At 42.7% G+C, this 16,186-nt stretch overlaps 1 protein-coding gene across 1 annotated transcript in view; it reads right to left on the bottom strand.

Moving 5' to 3' along the window:
- LOC106820685 (mediator of RNA polymerase II transcription subunit 14-like) overlaps positions 1-16,186 on the bottom strand; it is a 50,963-nt gene that overhangs the window by 14,468 nt on the left and 20,309 nt on the right. The window contains exons 13-29 of the mRNA XM_014825188.1: positions 11,397-11,532; positions 10,785-10,893; positions 9,767-9,892; positions 9,440-9,524; positions 8,930-9,089; positions 8,239-8,425; positions 7,654-7,823; positions 7,287-7,363; positions 6,391-6,499; positions 5,854-6,043; positions 5,343-5,434; positions 4,351-4,503; positions 3,686-3,769; positions 2,933-3,118; positions 2,243-2,470; positions 1,242-1,440; positions 530-757 (exon numbers count right to left, since the gene is read on the bottom strand). Of these exons, the coding sequence (XP_014680674.1) occupies positions 530-757; positions 1,242-1,440; positions 2,243-2,470; positions 2,933-3,118; positions 3,686-3,769; positions 4,351-4,503; positions 5,343-5,434; positions 5,854-6,043; positions 6,391-6,499; positions 7,287-7,363; positions 7,654-7,823; positions 8,239-8,425; positions 8,930-9,089; positions 9,440-9,524; positions 9,767-9,892; positions 10,785-10,893; positions 11,397-11,532 (2,519 nt within the window). The remainder of the gene's footprint in view (positions 1-529; positions 758-1,241; positions 1,441-2,242; positions 2,471-2,932; positions 3,119-3,685; positions 3,770-4,350; positions 4,504-5,342; positions 5,435-5,853; positions 6,044-6,390; positions 6,500-7,286; positions 7,364-7,653; positions 7,824-8,238; positions 8,426-8,929; positions 9,090-9,439; positions 9,525-9,766; positions 9,893-10,784; positions 10,894-11,396; positions 11,533-16,186) is intronic.

Here is a 16,186-nt window from a genome sequence, read left to right as displayed (position 1 = left end):
TTACAACTACAACTTAACTATACGAACATCTACAACCATGGACTATAACATACTATAACTACATTCTTAGCAACCATGACTATAACTATAACACATCTACAACATGACTATAACTATCAACAAACATCTTTACAACCAGACTATAACGTATAAACAACATCTACAACCGATGACTATAACTATACAAGATGTTGTTATAGTTATAGTCATGGTTGTAGATGTTGTTATAGTTATAGTCATGGTTGTAGATGTTGTTATAGTTATAGTCATGGTTGTAGATGTTGTTATAGTTATAGTCATGGTTGTAGATGTAGTTATAGTTATAGTCATGGTTGTAGATGTTGTTATAGTTATAGCTACAATTACAGTTACAGTTATAGTTGTAGTTATAGTAATAGTTACAATTGCAGTTACAGTTGATTAGAAGGTCCTACATCAGCAGTGATTGGCTACGGCTGCGTGTCTACCACACCAGGTGGACAGGTCAGTTAACACTGCACACTCAGCACACTGTGCGGGTGATCCATACCTGCGACAGCTCCCCTCACCGCCTCCACGCTAGAGGGAGAGTGTAGCGCCGGGTGACCTCCAGGCGACATCGCCACTGGAAGCCGGGACGCGGGCGACGGTCCCGGCATGGACGGCGACGCGGGCCACCGGGTTCCCGGAGACTGCATCGGGAGATTGCTCGGGAACGGGGATCCCGACTCGGCTCCCGGAACGTTCCCTTTCTTCCTGCTCGGCGAGGCCGTATTGTCTGAAGCGCAACCCGCGACAGTTAGCAGGGGGTCAAAATTAACGTACTTTTCCAAAGAAAAATATTTATTACATAAAAACTGAAAGTAATTGTGTACGTTTCTAGTGGAAAAGTTGAAGAAGACAATTTTTCCAGTTCACTTTCGCCAAGTTTTGTTACCGTTAACACTCCCTGGTGTGAGAAAACATGTGAACACGCAGCTATAAATAGCTGTTATGCACCTTACCCATCGTTTTATCAAGAACACTAAACTTCTACAGATCATTAAATTCTTCGTCGTTTGTTCTTAATTTCAACCGCACAGAGCAGCTGTAGCAGCAGCATGAACGTAGTTCCACGATTCACGATACACACGTTGACGTAGTAACAATAAATGACATCCCACTGCACACAGAAACCGTGGCTATGCGTGTCACAACTCGAGCGCTAACTAACAAGAGTGTAACAAGGTCCTTATAGACAAAGTCCTTCAACCAGTTCTCACCCGAGGGCTGCATGAAGGCAGGCGAGTGCATGTGGGGCACGGGTGCATACACCTGCCCGGGGGAGGGGGCGTGGAGGGCGGGGCTGGGAGAGCTCGACAGCAACCCCCCTGGCGACGGCGTCGGCATCTGCAGCGATGGAGAGGGCGCTACTGTCGGTGGGGACGACAGCGGGAATCCGCTCCCAGGAGATGGATAGCCCTGCAAGATAAAATCATCAGCTTCAATACACACGCACGCACATTAACGTAAGAGCAGTCACGGAATAATCATTGAATAATTAGTAAATGATGGGCGTATCACTCACTGTTGTAAATTAACCAGTAAATCACCTTTGATCAGTGGATAACCAGTAAAATAATCAGTGAATAATTAGTGAATATCCGGCACATCGCCAACCTGATGTCAAATAACCAGTAAATCATCTCCGATCAGTGGATATCCACTGAATAATCATCTTTGATCAGTGAATAATCGGTGAATATTTAGTGAATGATTGGCATATCAGTCATTTCCCATAAAGTAATCATCTTTGATTTGTGAATAATCACTGAATATTTAGTGAATAACTGGTGTATCACTCAACTGATGTAAAATAATCATCTGTAATCAGTGAATATTTAATGAATAACTGGCATATCACTCATCTGATGTAAAATAACCATCTTTGATCAGTGAATAATCGGTGAATATTTAATGAATAACTGGCATATCACTCATCTGATGTAAAATAACCATCTTTGATGAGTGAATAACAAGTGAATATTTAGTGAATAACTGGCGTATCACTCATCTGATGTATAATAATCATTTTTTATCACTAAATAATCAGTGAATAATTAGTGATTAACTGGCGTATCACTCATCTGATGTAAAATAATCATATTTGATCACTAAATAATCAATGAATAATTAGTGAGTATCCGCAGGTAACATTCACCTGACGTAGAACAATCATCTTTGATCAGTGAGTAACCGGCGAACAACCGTGAGCAGTACTAACCTGGTGCAGCACGGACGTGTGTGGCGACGCGGGCGTGTGTGGGTTGGACGGTGGCGTCATAGGGTGGTGGAAGCGCAGACCGTCACCACGCTGTGCCGGAGAGCCGACGCCGGGCTGCTGCTGAGCGAGGAATGAGTCGACCGGCTCCATCGGCGAAGGCGGGTTGTCATCCTCCGTCATGGAGCGCGAGCGCGACGACGAGTCATCAACGTACATGTTCAGCAGCGTCTGCACGAAATAACGACAGTCGGGTCTGGCCGAGCGTACAATTAAGTACGCATTGAGAAATATTATTTAGAATTAATATATATTCTTCTATATATTCTCCATTCCCCATTATATTTAGAAATTCGAATAGCTTTGAAATCCGCGCATGTTTTTTTTGGATTCCCGACGTGATGTGACGAGAGGGAAAATTAACACGGCATTCACCCGAGATTTACACTACAGCTAGGTTTGCATTTTTACAACTTTTGCCATATTATTTATTCCTAATATATATGTATCGATCTCTCTCTCTCTCTCTCTCTATATATATATATATATACATATACATAAAGAGAGAGAGAGATATACGGGTCATATGTACGAGAACATATGTATACATATTTATATGCACATCATATATATATATATATATATATATGTGTTTCTGTGCACGTACGTATATATCATATATCGATGAGATACCTTCAAGCCCTGCGTGGGGTTGAAGCCTTCTATAGCCTTGCTCTTGTCAAACAGGCTGTAAGCTCCATCCCTGACTGCGACCAGACCGCCGCTGCGGCAGTGAACGTCGAGACAGTAGGTGCTGCGGAACGCTATCTTGATGTGAGTGCTCGACTGCACGATCACGCTGAAGTTCTGCACGGCCCGCTGAAATCAACGCGTTAACGACATGTCAGATCTCACTATAGTAACGAGAGGCGTGCCAACTCTAGTTGGTAGGGATTACAATACTTGCTGCACGGCACTGCAAAGTCCGGTACAGCTTGCACACATGCACACATGCAGAGAGACACAAACACGTGCACAAACACGTGCACGCACAAATTTTTTCCTGTGACCATAAAATAAATGCTGATCTATTATACAATGTTTGTTCAGTCAAGCCTTGAATGTTGCCACTGTGCTTGACGGTATGGCGGACAATGCCACACTGTTCCATAGATCTACAGTTCTGTACAATACAGCATAATCTATGATAGCTGACACATTATACTGACAAGTTCAGCAACAGCAGTTTATAGAGCTAATTTCTACACATTGACCTCCAGGTAGCGATTGCTAAGATAGATCAATTAAGATTAGCTTATAGAGGGAAACACGTTGCCACAGTTACAGTTGGTATTATGCGTCTGAGGTATGTGAATGAGTGGATGTGTGTTTTGGCATGATTTCATATATGTGAGCATGTAACAGCCTATGTTAGCCTTCACTTACGCTGAGGTTTGTACTTCCAGCGAGAGTCGGATTCGTGGGAAGCTTAGCGACTGCCACTAGAGGGTAGTACGTCTCATGTAGTACCTGAAACATACAAGCATACAACTATGTACAACAAATTCCAGTAACAACACATAAAACCACCAATCAACCCGGCTGTTAACTCTTGCACACAAAAAAACACATTGAATCATGGTAAGATCGACTATCTATAAATTTTTAGGTGAAGAGGGTTAAGGATTCAGAACACAAACCGGTCAAATTGAAGTCAGGTATGAAAATTAGGAACAGAATTGCTACTTTTTCTCCAGAAACTTCCAGAATCTACATAGGCATTGTAGATTTTTCAGGTAAAACTATTAACAAGGTGTATAACAGCTATTTATAGTTGCGGGTTCATGTCTTGCTTTCTCACACTATAGGTTTGCCTTCAGTGAAATTAGACAGCATACCAATTGGATAGGTGATTGAAAATATTTTCTTTTCGATAACCACATATATGTTAGCATTATGTCGCCATTATATAAAGGTACATAATTATGGAAAAGTGTGACAGTAAAGTGGAGAAAGGTGAAAAAGTGGAAAAGTAAAGTGTGTCACATGGAAATGTTAATTTTGAAGCGTGCATTGGTAAACGTCTCGACCGTGTGTCCATATAAACTGACCTGTACTAGCTGTGGGATGGATCTGTGCTGGTTGAATTCACACTGCAGCTGTGCGCTGACAATGCTGTGACAGTTTGTGTATGGCGACTCGTGTCTGGCCATGCAGAACGTCAGCTTGAACTGCTTCTCCTGTACCGACCACTCCAACACGACCTACGCACATGATAACACAGTAACTATAGTAACCAGTGTTATGACTCAGCACTTGCTACCTGCGGATCGTATAACCATAGCATGGTTTTAGGCATAGTAAACATATGCACATATCGTCCGTCACTGCAGCCGTTGTTCCATTTTCATGCCATGATTTCAAATTTGACTTTCAAACTTTCCATGTACTCAGCAGCTGTTACATTTGTTATGCTATAGAACTCAAGCGCAGAATTTTAGCATGCAATGAACATCGTTTCGTAAATAATCGAGCAACGCTAGTAAAAATTCGTCGATTGATCACCATATCAGGCCAAGTTTACAAGGGGTGTGTTGTGACTTCATTTGTTTCAAGGATCTAGCTCCAATTAGATATCAGGATACACTCGACTGTGCGAACCTCATTAGCCTCTTGACAGAGAATTCTGACACAGGCAATAAGCCATATCGGAAAGTCCTCGCCGCCATATTGAGATCAGATAAGAGGGGTGATAAGTTGCCTATATATAACATGGTTACGATAGTACTAGTCTAGGTTTTTTATCTACAATTCTCTCCACTAACATCGTACTTCTATTCACAGGTGCGTTTCTGTTTACAGAAACATTTAGAAATATGATTGTGGTCATTTGGGATATTTTGCAATGTTTGTGTTAATGCAAAAACTAAAAACGCACGAGTGTTTACATTAATCATGTACTTTCCTAAGCACGCCTCAGCCATTTTATCCCCCTTTTTCTATGACCTAAATGTCCACAGCTGGACTTTCTGATATCACTTATAGGAAGAACTTTGCGTGTAATGACAAGAGATACATGAAAATGCACTCATAGCAGTGTTACCTGGTTCGAAAACATCGGTCCGTAGTTTAACACCAGTTTCTTATAGTTGTATGAGTAAACCTCCACGATGCTGCACAGGGAACTTTGCACGTCTGCCAATAACATACATGAATGCATCACGAATGGTCAGCTGCAACTATATACAGCAATCATCTGTTTGACCGATAAATCAATGAAATGACACACAGACCCACAGACTCACTTAGCGAATCACATCAACTGCCTGCCTAATTCATAAATCTACAAGTCAATCATTCATTACCAGTCCACATTGTTAAAATTACAAAAAAATTGCTAAAATTACAGCAATAACCATTCATATATCAATCCGGTAATTTGAACGCGTCAGCAAATCGACTGGTACAAGTTACAACTTGGATTCTACATCCGAGATGCGAGAATCATTACACTCCTAAGCTGATGCGATCACATTTCACAAATAACACTGATGCAACTTGTCCACGAAATACCTGGTTTACAGGATTTTCTCCCAACAGATGGCGCCACGTACCTAGCATGTAGTCAGCAAAGTCTACGACGGCCACGTACAGATGCACCATGAGCTTCCAGTGTTCTATAAACGCATCCACGACCTCTGATATCTTCTCGTTCTCGACAAAGTCGTACTGGAAGTAGATGTGCTGTCGGGGTGTCTGCTCTTTCTCGCAGATCGTGAGCAGAGGGCCACGAACGAGTACAAACTGCAAAAGAGCAAGCGGCAGATGCAAGCGGCGTGGCAGCAGGTGGTTGCCGAGCGTCGCCCCAGCAACGGGTGGCCGCGCACTGTCGCCATGGCAACGGGTAGTCACAAAGCGTAGCGCATTATAACATGGATATTTTAATAATGTTTTATTAAATATAAATTTCAGTAACATTTCATGTCGGGTTGAATTGCAAACAACAGGTAGAAACTAGAACACGTAATCTTAACTCTCGGGAACACAGCTTGAATGCAATTGGAACTTTTAACCCTATCTGTGTGTATGTTCAACAGTCTGCATGCACACATGCTCCTATAAGAGGGATGGTCATCACTAAGTCTACGCACCTCGACGACCCACAGCCGCGTGGGTTTGCCTCCCTGCACACGGAACGCGCAGTTTATCAGCTTCTTCTGTAGATTCCTCGCTCCCTTGTTTACAGTGACACCGGGCATCCTAGCCAACATACACACACACGCACATACATGTAATACTACATAAAATACTTTGCCACAGCAAATACATGATAGAAATGCGGATTACACGCGAATGTGACGAGCATATGAATCGATGAAAACTGTGCGATCAGTTTGAGTGTTGAGAGCTAATGCATAAGCTGTAAGAAATTGTTCAGCTCATTAAATATTTGCCTGGCTGTAATTACCAACAGGGACTTTAATCGTGTGCTATCTTTTTAGTACTGGAACAATATAGACTGACTACACCACAAACGACTGCAACTATATTGTAATGATATATCCACTCACTCGCATGCACAAACTTGTATATATAACAATCTTACTTATTTATATTACATATCGTTAGATTTGAAACTTTTCCACAGAATAAGTAATTACTTTTACTTTCAATGTCATGATTTGTAGCATCTGTATATGAACATTTTACTACTACTACTACTACTGCTTCTACTGCTTCTGCTGCTGCTGCTGCTACTGCTGCTGCTACTGCTGCTACTTATGCTACTACTGCTGCTGCTGCCTGCTAGCTGCGGTCTAACTGTCTACTGCTACTGCTACTGCTACTGCTACTGCTACTGCTACTGCTACTGCTACTGCTACTGCTACTGCTACTGCTACTGCTACTGCTACTGCTACTGCTACTGCTACTGCTACTGCTACTGCTACTACTCCTACTACTACTACTGCTGCTGCTACTGCTACTACTACTACTTATGCAGACTCAGTGTTTGTTAATGATTACTTATTGATAAAGAAGCACTCACGTGATCATCTTCAGAACTAGTCCTGTTCCAAATGGATCCACCTCAATACCCTGATGTGCCTCTCCTCTCCCGCTCAGCTGCAAGTACATAAAGGAAATAAAATTAATCATATACACACAAGGAAATCGAGATGACGATTAAGCAACCAACCATTTGTGGTACTTTTGAGAGAAAAATTATTACACTAAATTACTCAAACATACACATACCTCTTCACACACACACATACATTCTCTCACACACATTCTCTCTCACACACACATACCTCCTCTCTCACACACATACATTCTCTCTCACACACATAAATTCTGTCACACACACACACACATTCTCTCATGACGCACACAGACAGCACGCACATACATACCTCTTCACTGAGCACCCAGAACGGAATTCTCTCCTCGCACATGGCAACCGCGTGCGCTAGCTCAGGGATGTGATACCAGCTCTCCGCTCTCAGCTTCTTCGATGCCGAATCTGTGCCAGACAGCTTTCTCTTTCCCGAATAACCCCCATTCTTCTTTTCCTGCTCCGGAACTACAGACGCCAGACAGAAGCGTTCATGATAGCAAGATTGACGTGTCAATCAACGATAAATAACGCAAAATTAGGAAGACAGTTGTGATAACTAGTTGTGACAGAACAAGATGACGGATGAATATCTGTAGATGAACGACGAGGATTACATCGGTCGACTGCGACAGCACATGTTACGCTTCACACTCCAAACAATGACACAATAAATAACCATTGTAACGAGCACCTAATGTCAGATACATTTTCATCGAGATATTAATCTAAGTCTCAACCTTTCCTACGTTTTATAATAGCATCCCTCATTATCGAAAGACTACAATTTTCCGGACAGCGACCCCGGATCAAAATTATAATTAACTGGAAAAAAAAACATTGTGTAACCGAGTGTTCTGTGTGAACAGGCGTCGTAACTCACCCGCCGCTTGCGTGAATGGTCCGTGCGTTATAGCGTACGTGTCAAACTGTATGAGACTGGTGACTCGCAAGTAAGGCGTCGGCGTGTCCGGTGGCGCCCCCTCGTAGGCCGCCACCTTCGCCGTCATCATGTAGTAGGTGGGAACGATGATGCGGCGGTCCTCCTCACTCTCATTGAACTCCACGACCTCAGGTAAGAAGCGCAAACATGTTACGGTCACATAGCATACACGTCACTGCTCTAGCTGCATTTGTATGACACTTGTAGATGTATAACACACACACACACACATGCACACGCGCACACGCATTACATAATACACAATACACATTATGCACCCACAATACACGCAATACAACCACAATACACATGATACAACTACAATACACATGATACAACCACAATACACACAATACACATTATACATGCACAACAGAAGGTTATGAACAATGCACAAACAATATATTATACATTCACAATACACCATTCATCAGCAATTCTACCTAACCTCCTTCACATCTTACACGACCGCAAGGACGGATAACTGCTTTACTGCACCATGCTCTAAGTTAACATTGATAAGCAAAACGGACGTTAACAAAGGCCTGCCACACTATGCTATCGATGACATGGTTTGAAGATGCAGTATGCACGCAAGGATGGAGTAAGCATGAACAAATCTTATCCTCACCACGTAGCAGTTTGAGTACTTGGTCAGGCAGAGGTACATTCTGTGTTTGCTCAGCGCCTGTAGAGGGCTCTGCTCCCAGCCCACCAGGGGGAGCTCCGTGTGGCACTCGACAAACTGATGTTGGACCGTGCGATCGATGCGGCTTAGCATGAGCTCAAACCTGCAGCGAATAAAACAATTGCTATCAGCAGGTAGGGGGCGCTGTGGGCAAAGAAACGACTGCTCAGTGCTATCAGCAAGTAGGGGGCGCTGTGGGCAAAGAAACGACTGCTATCACCAGGTAGGTGGCGCTGCAGGGAAAGAAATCATGGACGTCAGCATGAAGATTGAATGATATTTTGGAATATTGATAAAATTCAGGAGCCACATGTAACAACACATATTACGCTATATAAATGTAATCATTCAGTCCAATTGAATAGTGTTACCATTCAGCTTTGATACACCTCATGAGTGACAATTTCATTTTGTAATAATGAAGGAATGGAAGACTAGCGTGTTTTTTATTACCTGACTTCAGTTAACAGCCTCTCTAAATCTGCTTTCTCGCCATTGAGTGCATTCTCTATGTCCTTGACAGTCTGATGAACAGGTTCTGTAATATAAATTACACAGAGGGACATGTGAAATCAGGTACTGCGCCTATATATGGTCCTATTTCTATCCAATTCTCTTAGGTTACATGCATGCTATTCTATATAAGATCAATATGTGACTATAAACATCTTTTCCTATCTGTCACAACACTACTAATCTTCATCGTAGAGCCACGCTATTTCTTACGACAGCGCCGCCATTGCACGACGCGTTGCCACGGCGACGCGCGTGTTAGCTTACCCCAGAGCGGGATGCTGGTGAGAACTCTGCCGGTGAGGAAGTCGACGGACACATGCAGCTGCTCAGAGGCGATGCAGGGAGAGAGTAGCGGCACAAACAGCACGGCCGGGGTGCCACTGATCACACCTACAAACACAACGTCGCATCCGTTAGAGGCGATGTCTATCCCGATCTATACCGCACCTTTACTTACTATTCCTCTCGTCGTGATGTGATAGTTGTAACATTTGTTGGTACAGGCAAAGGCGTTATTAGTTGTAATAAAAAAATTGCTGATCCCTGCACCTTTACTTACTATTCCTCGTCGTGGTGTGATAGTTTTAACATTTGTTAGCGAGGGAGGGGGGGGTGTTATTGAACAGCATGGCCGGAGTGCCGCCGATCACACATACAAAACATCGTCGCATCCGTTACCGGGCAACATCTATCCCGATCACGACGCGTTTACTTACTATTCCTAGCGGTGGTGTGATAGTTGTAACATTTGTTAGTGCAGGCAAGGGTGGTATTCAGTTTAATAACACATTGCAAATTAAATAATGTAACTGTAAATGTAAAAATTTGTAATGTAATAAATTGTAGGTCACCATGGCATGTGGGAGAAGCACCGAGGCAATGTTGTTGCTACGTGATTACATTAACATGTGCAATGCATAGTTTCCTTCAATATTAGAAGGGTCAAATGTTTATGATAGCAAAGAAAGGCCTTGGCTTTAATAAGAAATATTAGGGTGACATGACAAGTTGGAGTGGTACCAGGGCAAACATTTCTTCCTTCAATGAAGGGTAAGCAAGGCAACTTTTTAACGATGCTTTTTATATGCGACAAAGAGAAAAGAATACACACTACAGAATTTATGGAAAGGGCACGGTGGCAAACCAAGTAGGGCAGCCACAGAGGTTTATTGCTGTGGATGTCGTTCAATGTTCCTGTGAATCACTGCAAGTCAGGAGAGCAATCCCGGTACTTGCCCCGTCAGTGAGATATGAGCTCATGTATGAAGATCACCGCACTTACTCTTGCCAGTAGTGAATTTCTCCATGGTCGAGGATATGTCTTCTAACTTTCCTTTGGCCCTCACATGAATCGTATGAATGAGCAGCTTCTCTATTGACAAATGCTCCGACTGGAAATGTTGGAAATGGAAACTCTTTTTTTCCATGTATTATAAATCCTGTAAAAAACTACAGTTTGAATTTCTTCCCAAAAACCGCATGGCATTCGACTCCATTCACAATGTTTCAGAGCCCTATCAGAAAAATGATTACTGTCTTTTCAAGTAATTAGTCTTCTCATTAGATCATTTAAATAAAACTATTCAAAGCAATATTCAGAAAGAAATAACAGTTATATAACAATCTAACAAATACACTCAAGTATTGGTTGTTTTGCTAACTCAAGCTACTGCAATAATCGTGAGATAAGAGTTGTTGAAAATAGCATCATTTACGTTATGTTTATGTCATAATAGTAATAATTTATCAACATTAATAATTATCATAGTAATAAATCATAAATTAATAGTCGTTGACAACAGAATGCAAGGTTCGCCAAAGAAATTTCAGAAGGCAAGCATAGACAAGCACAAGCATATGTACGCGCCCTGGACAAGGACTCTCGGGTCTCTACCTTCACAGCTTGCTCAGCCAGCGTTGAATCCCTGATTACGGGTTTGTGTACGACCTGTAGTGGCTTGTTGCTGTCGTGAGCGTCGACCTGTACCGACAGCGAGTAATCGCTCACCGTGTAGTTCTTCAAGCCCTTCCTGCAACGACAAGCAAGACCAAACACAAACCTTGTGATGAATATGCTCCAGGTACTGATCCACTGCAGAACCATCACGACAAATGTCTTCTAGAAGTCAGCAATTAAATGATTGCGATGAAAAGGTTCCCCGGAGCGCATAAATGCTTGTTCATTCTACAATGTACAATTTCATTAAATCGAAACAAGTGCCGCAGAGTGACAGCGCTCAACTGTCGTGTACTGTAGCCAGGTATTCTTCTGATAAACTCACTGGCAACCAAATAAAGTGCGCCCTTCTGCCACCGCGTTCACGCTCAGAGCATATATATCTACGATATTACTAATACAGATCTAAAATCTATGATAGGTTTTGCTATACCTACTGGTAGTACAGCAATACGTAATAAAGATACAGCTGTGTAACTTTAATGACTTCGCTATATTAACATGTTATCATGGATATGCGTCAAGCGCGAGCGTAGTGGTGGTGGTGGGCGAGGGTGGGGGAGGGGTGGAGGGGGAGGGTGGGGGGGAGGAGCGGGTGGAGGGGGCTCTAATAGCAAAAGCAGTTGTCCTTTGTTAACAGCCAACAATTCCATGTTTAACACTCCTCTTGAGGGTCAAAAAGTTATCAGACACTTAATTTTCGCACGTCAGCGGAAAGTAGATTTCATGGTCCTTTCAATAAAGTGATAAAAACGGTAGGTATAAAAATCCTTCCCCACCCTCCCCCTCACCCCTCCCCACCCGTCGCCCACCACCACCACTACGCTCTCGCGCTTTGCACGGAATATCCATGATAACATGTTAACTATAGCAAAGTCATATCGTCACAGCTGTATCTTTATTACGTATTAGCTGTATACCAGGGTAGGTTATCAGCCAAAGCCCTATCCCGGGCACCTCCGATTTCAGTATCTGTATAGTAACTGAGTATTTGGAATATATATTGCTCTGAGCCGCGAACGCGGGTGGACAGAGCCTCCTTGTAGCTCCGGATGGGCGCACTCTTTTCGGTCGCCCAGTGTGAGTTTATTCAGTAAGAATACACTGGCTACAGCGGCTTTCGATTTTTGAAAAGTTACAGGAGGACTACTATGACTCCCTCTAGACCACCATAGGGGACTTTTACACGCCTTCCATCCATCACACCCCTTAGAGCTATGATGGAGGCTTCCATTAAAAAAATCACACGCCTTAAGAGGCATTGATGGAGAGCTTCCCACTTAAAATCATCACCTTTAAAGGTCTGCCCATTGTGTTTAAGGATACGGACCGAAGGGTGTATGAAAAACTGCATTCTCATTGCTTACTGAAACAAGAGTTCGGGCCTAGAATAATACTCAGTCAGGGCTCGCTGATCCATCTGCAACTCTGTTTGGACAGCGGAAAACTAGCCTCAAGGCCACGCAGTGACGCGGCGTGCTTTTGATTGTTCACGATCAGTCATCGCCTACTATATATACGGCCTGCGTAGCTTAGCTGCGCGGCATACACAACCACACCACACTTGCAGCCGTCAAATTAAACGCACACACTGGCAACGTCTGACAATCGATCAAACAGTGAACTACAAGCCGGCCGTCATATATTGTGCTCACACCACGCAACTGATATTACAATGGTATTAACTGAACGGATACTGTTAGTTCGGTTGTTGCGACTGCTAAATATGAAAATAAATTCTGCTACAGTTGCTAACCTCCTACAAATTTCCTCCTCTCAACGCGATTTAGACGTTTCACAAAATCGACCCTGGGACTGTGAATTCGCGGATTTCGCTGGCTTCATCGGCGGCGAGATTCTCATCCCTGGAAAATGGAAAGCGCTATTTTCAAAGCATAATACTAGCATTTGGTCGCGCGATTTCAACCACTTTTATGAGGCCGCGATGCTCATGCGCGCCGACCATGGGCACAATTTTATGCCGTGCGCAGGCTGTCGAGCGCTCTCGATCCATTCAATTACGACTAAAAAATATTTAAACAAAAAAATCCACACATTTACATCAAGATACTTTATAAACACCAAGATGCAGCGATCTTGGCGCCCTATAATAAAATGAAAAGCCTGACTACAGTAGACGTCAGATTGAGCGCTGTTCGCTGCTGCCCAATCAATTGGCACTTTGTTATCTGAACATTTCTCAAATGCAATTGGATACTTGTAGAATAATGAAACAGCATTATATGCGCTCTGACGTGTGAGTAAAGAAGAGAACCTTTTCACTCGCTCAATAAATTTAATTGCTGACTTCATAGCAAGACAATTTTGTCGGTTGATGGTCTCTCGCGCGTGTTCCAGATACCCTGGTGTTAGCACATCATTCATTCACGAAGCGGTTGTGTTGTTGGTGTCTTCGTTGTTCGTGCTAAGAGAAGACGGCTTGAAGAAAGAACTACTACGCATTTCAAGTGAAGCGTGAATTACTTCAGGCTGTCGGTGAAACAGTATACCTTTGTCGAAACGCATCAACGGACTCGAGCAACAAGCCGACTTACAAGGAATCGCTACAATTTACATAACCCGGTTATATCAGTGATTGGGCACGACGCTGACTGGTTTGAGCAAGCTGTGAAAGGTAGAGCGCGAGTCAGTCCTTTCCAGGGCGCGTTACAATATGCTTTGTTGCTTTGTCTATTCTTTAGCACTTCTGAACATTTTCTTCATATGGTGAAACCTATGCATTCTGTTTGTCAACGACTATTTAATTGATGATTTATTCACTAATGACATAATTATTATTAATGTTAGGTGATAAGATATAATCAATTCTATTATGACATAAACTCATACCAAAGTACTTAATGAGTGCCTTAATTTTCAACAACTCTTATCTCATCACGATTATTGCAGTTGCGTTGCAAAGCTGTGATGGCGCAAAACAACATAGTTTGAAATTGCTGAGGTAATGAATTTGTTAGTTTGTATATATAGCTGTTCATTTCTCTATAACTGAATATATTGCGTCGAAGTTGAAATAGTTTTATATCTAAACAGATTCTAATGTTGAGAAAGGCACCTAACATTACTATAAAAAAAGACATAGTATAATCATGTTTTAACGTATCTCTTTGATCCAGGGCTCTGACAAGCATTGTGAATGGTAACCGTGCAGTCTTGATTAATGCCATGCTGGTTGTTTTGAGGTCTAAGAAAATTCTAAGCTTGTAGTTCTTTATTACAGCTGATTTATAATACATGGAACAAAAGGTTATCCATATCCAACAAATATTACCAGATCGGCAAGCATTTTGTTTCAAATAGAAGAAAGCTGCCTCATATCAATACGATTCATGTGGAAGGTTCCACAAAAGGAAAAGTTAGAAGACATATCCTCGACCCATGTTCGAGAATCAATCTAAACTGGGAAAGATAAGCTCGGTGATATTTCATACTAATTATGAAGCCTCATATCTCGAAAATGGACGGGTCATAGTACCATAGGTGTCTTACGGTACTGAGATCTACCCCCAGTTCTGAAATTTACCACTAGTAGCACCTCGTCGTGCGCAAATTAGCGTGAACGCTAAAATAAAAACTGTTATTGCGGCAAAGTATTGCCGCATCGTTGGATAATATGAGCCTCTCCCCGCCGGCCTTGCACGATCTGAGTTTTAGTCTGGAGCATGTAGGTGATGAAACACGGTAAATTACACAGAGACCTGGGATCATCACATAAAGGTACAAATATTAATATGCGGACACTCCTAAATAATATAGTTAAAAATAGATCATTATGTATACTATATTAAAAAGAGAAATACCGCAGCGAGAGGTAACAAAACGGGATAATAGGGCTAAACAAGTGGTCTGAGGAATTACCCCCTAGTCTGAAATCTTGCACCCTGCCATAATTATATCCGATTAGTATCGATGTGCCACAATAGGTGAAGGTTTTAAATATCAGTGACTGGAAAGGTAATCTCTTTGACTCGGATTTTAAAAATATAAATCTTTAGTCACAGGGTCTGAGATTACCGCCAGTCTGGAAAGTTACCATTGCAAATTATCATCCTGTTGGACATTAGAGTGGCGAATAAATAATTCAGATCTGGGGTAATCTACAGACCGGTAATGTGTAACGATTACAAAAAGCACAGACTTATAGTCCAGCCGAATGTCACGGAATCTGAGCATTAACCCCCAGTCTGAAATTACCACCTGCCCAAATTATCAATCCGTGTGTGCCCCATACGTGGGTAAACTTCAGACAATTATGGTAATGTTATATAAATTCGCTCAGTCTCGTGGGGAATTCATCTGGAGGAATTGCTTGTGCGCCGGGCGTAATCGCCGAATCAAGCGGCAGAACCATTGAAAATTCACTGTAACTCGTGTTGACACGACACAACCAGCGCTATCCTGCCCATAGCGGCACCGGTTGAATAGTAATCAGGTGTCACAAGCGGGCCATTGCAGACGCGAGTGAAGAAATCGTCACAGAGGAGGAAGAAGCAAGGTGATTGGCAGGAGGAGAGCGGCCGAGTGTGTCCTAGGAGCTTTAAGGTTAGGACCGTAAAGGGTGAAGCCGTTTCTATAGTAGGAAGGGCGTAGGATGTGACTGTAGAGAGGCGTAAAGCTACTTGCGGAAGTACTATCCCCACTAGTCCGAGCGAGCAGAGCAGACCCAAGGCGGTGTGGTGGAGGCCCGCAACGGCCTAGGCAAAAGT

This window comes from Priapulus caudatus, unplaced genomic scaffold, assembly GCF_000485595.1.
Source record: "Priapulus caudatus unplaced genomic scaffold, Priapulus_caudatus-5.0.1 Scaffold43, whole genome shotgun sequence".
NCBI lineage: Eukaryota > Metazoa > Priapulida > Priapulimorpha > Priapulimorphida > Priapulidae > Priapulus > Priapulus caudatus.
The sequence above is the reverse complement of the archived record's forward strand: the minus strand, read 5'-3'. Positions and strand labels throughout refer to the sequence as shown.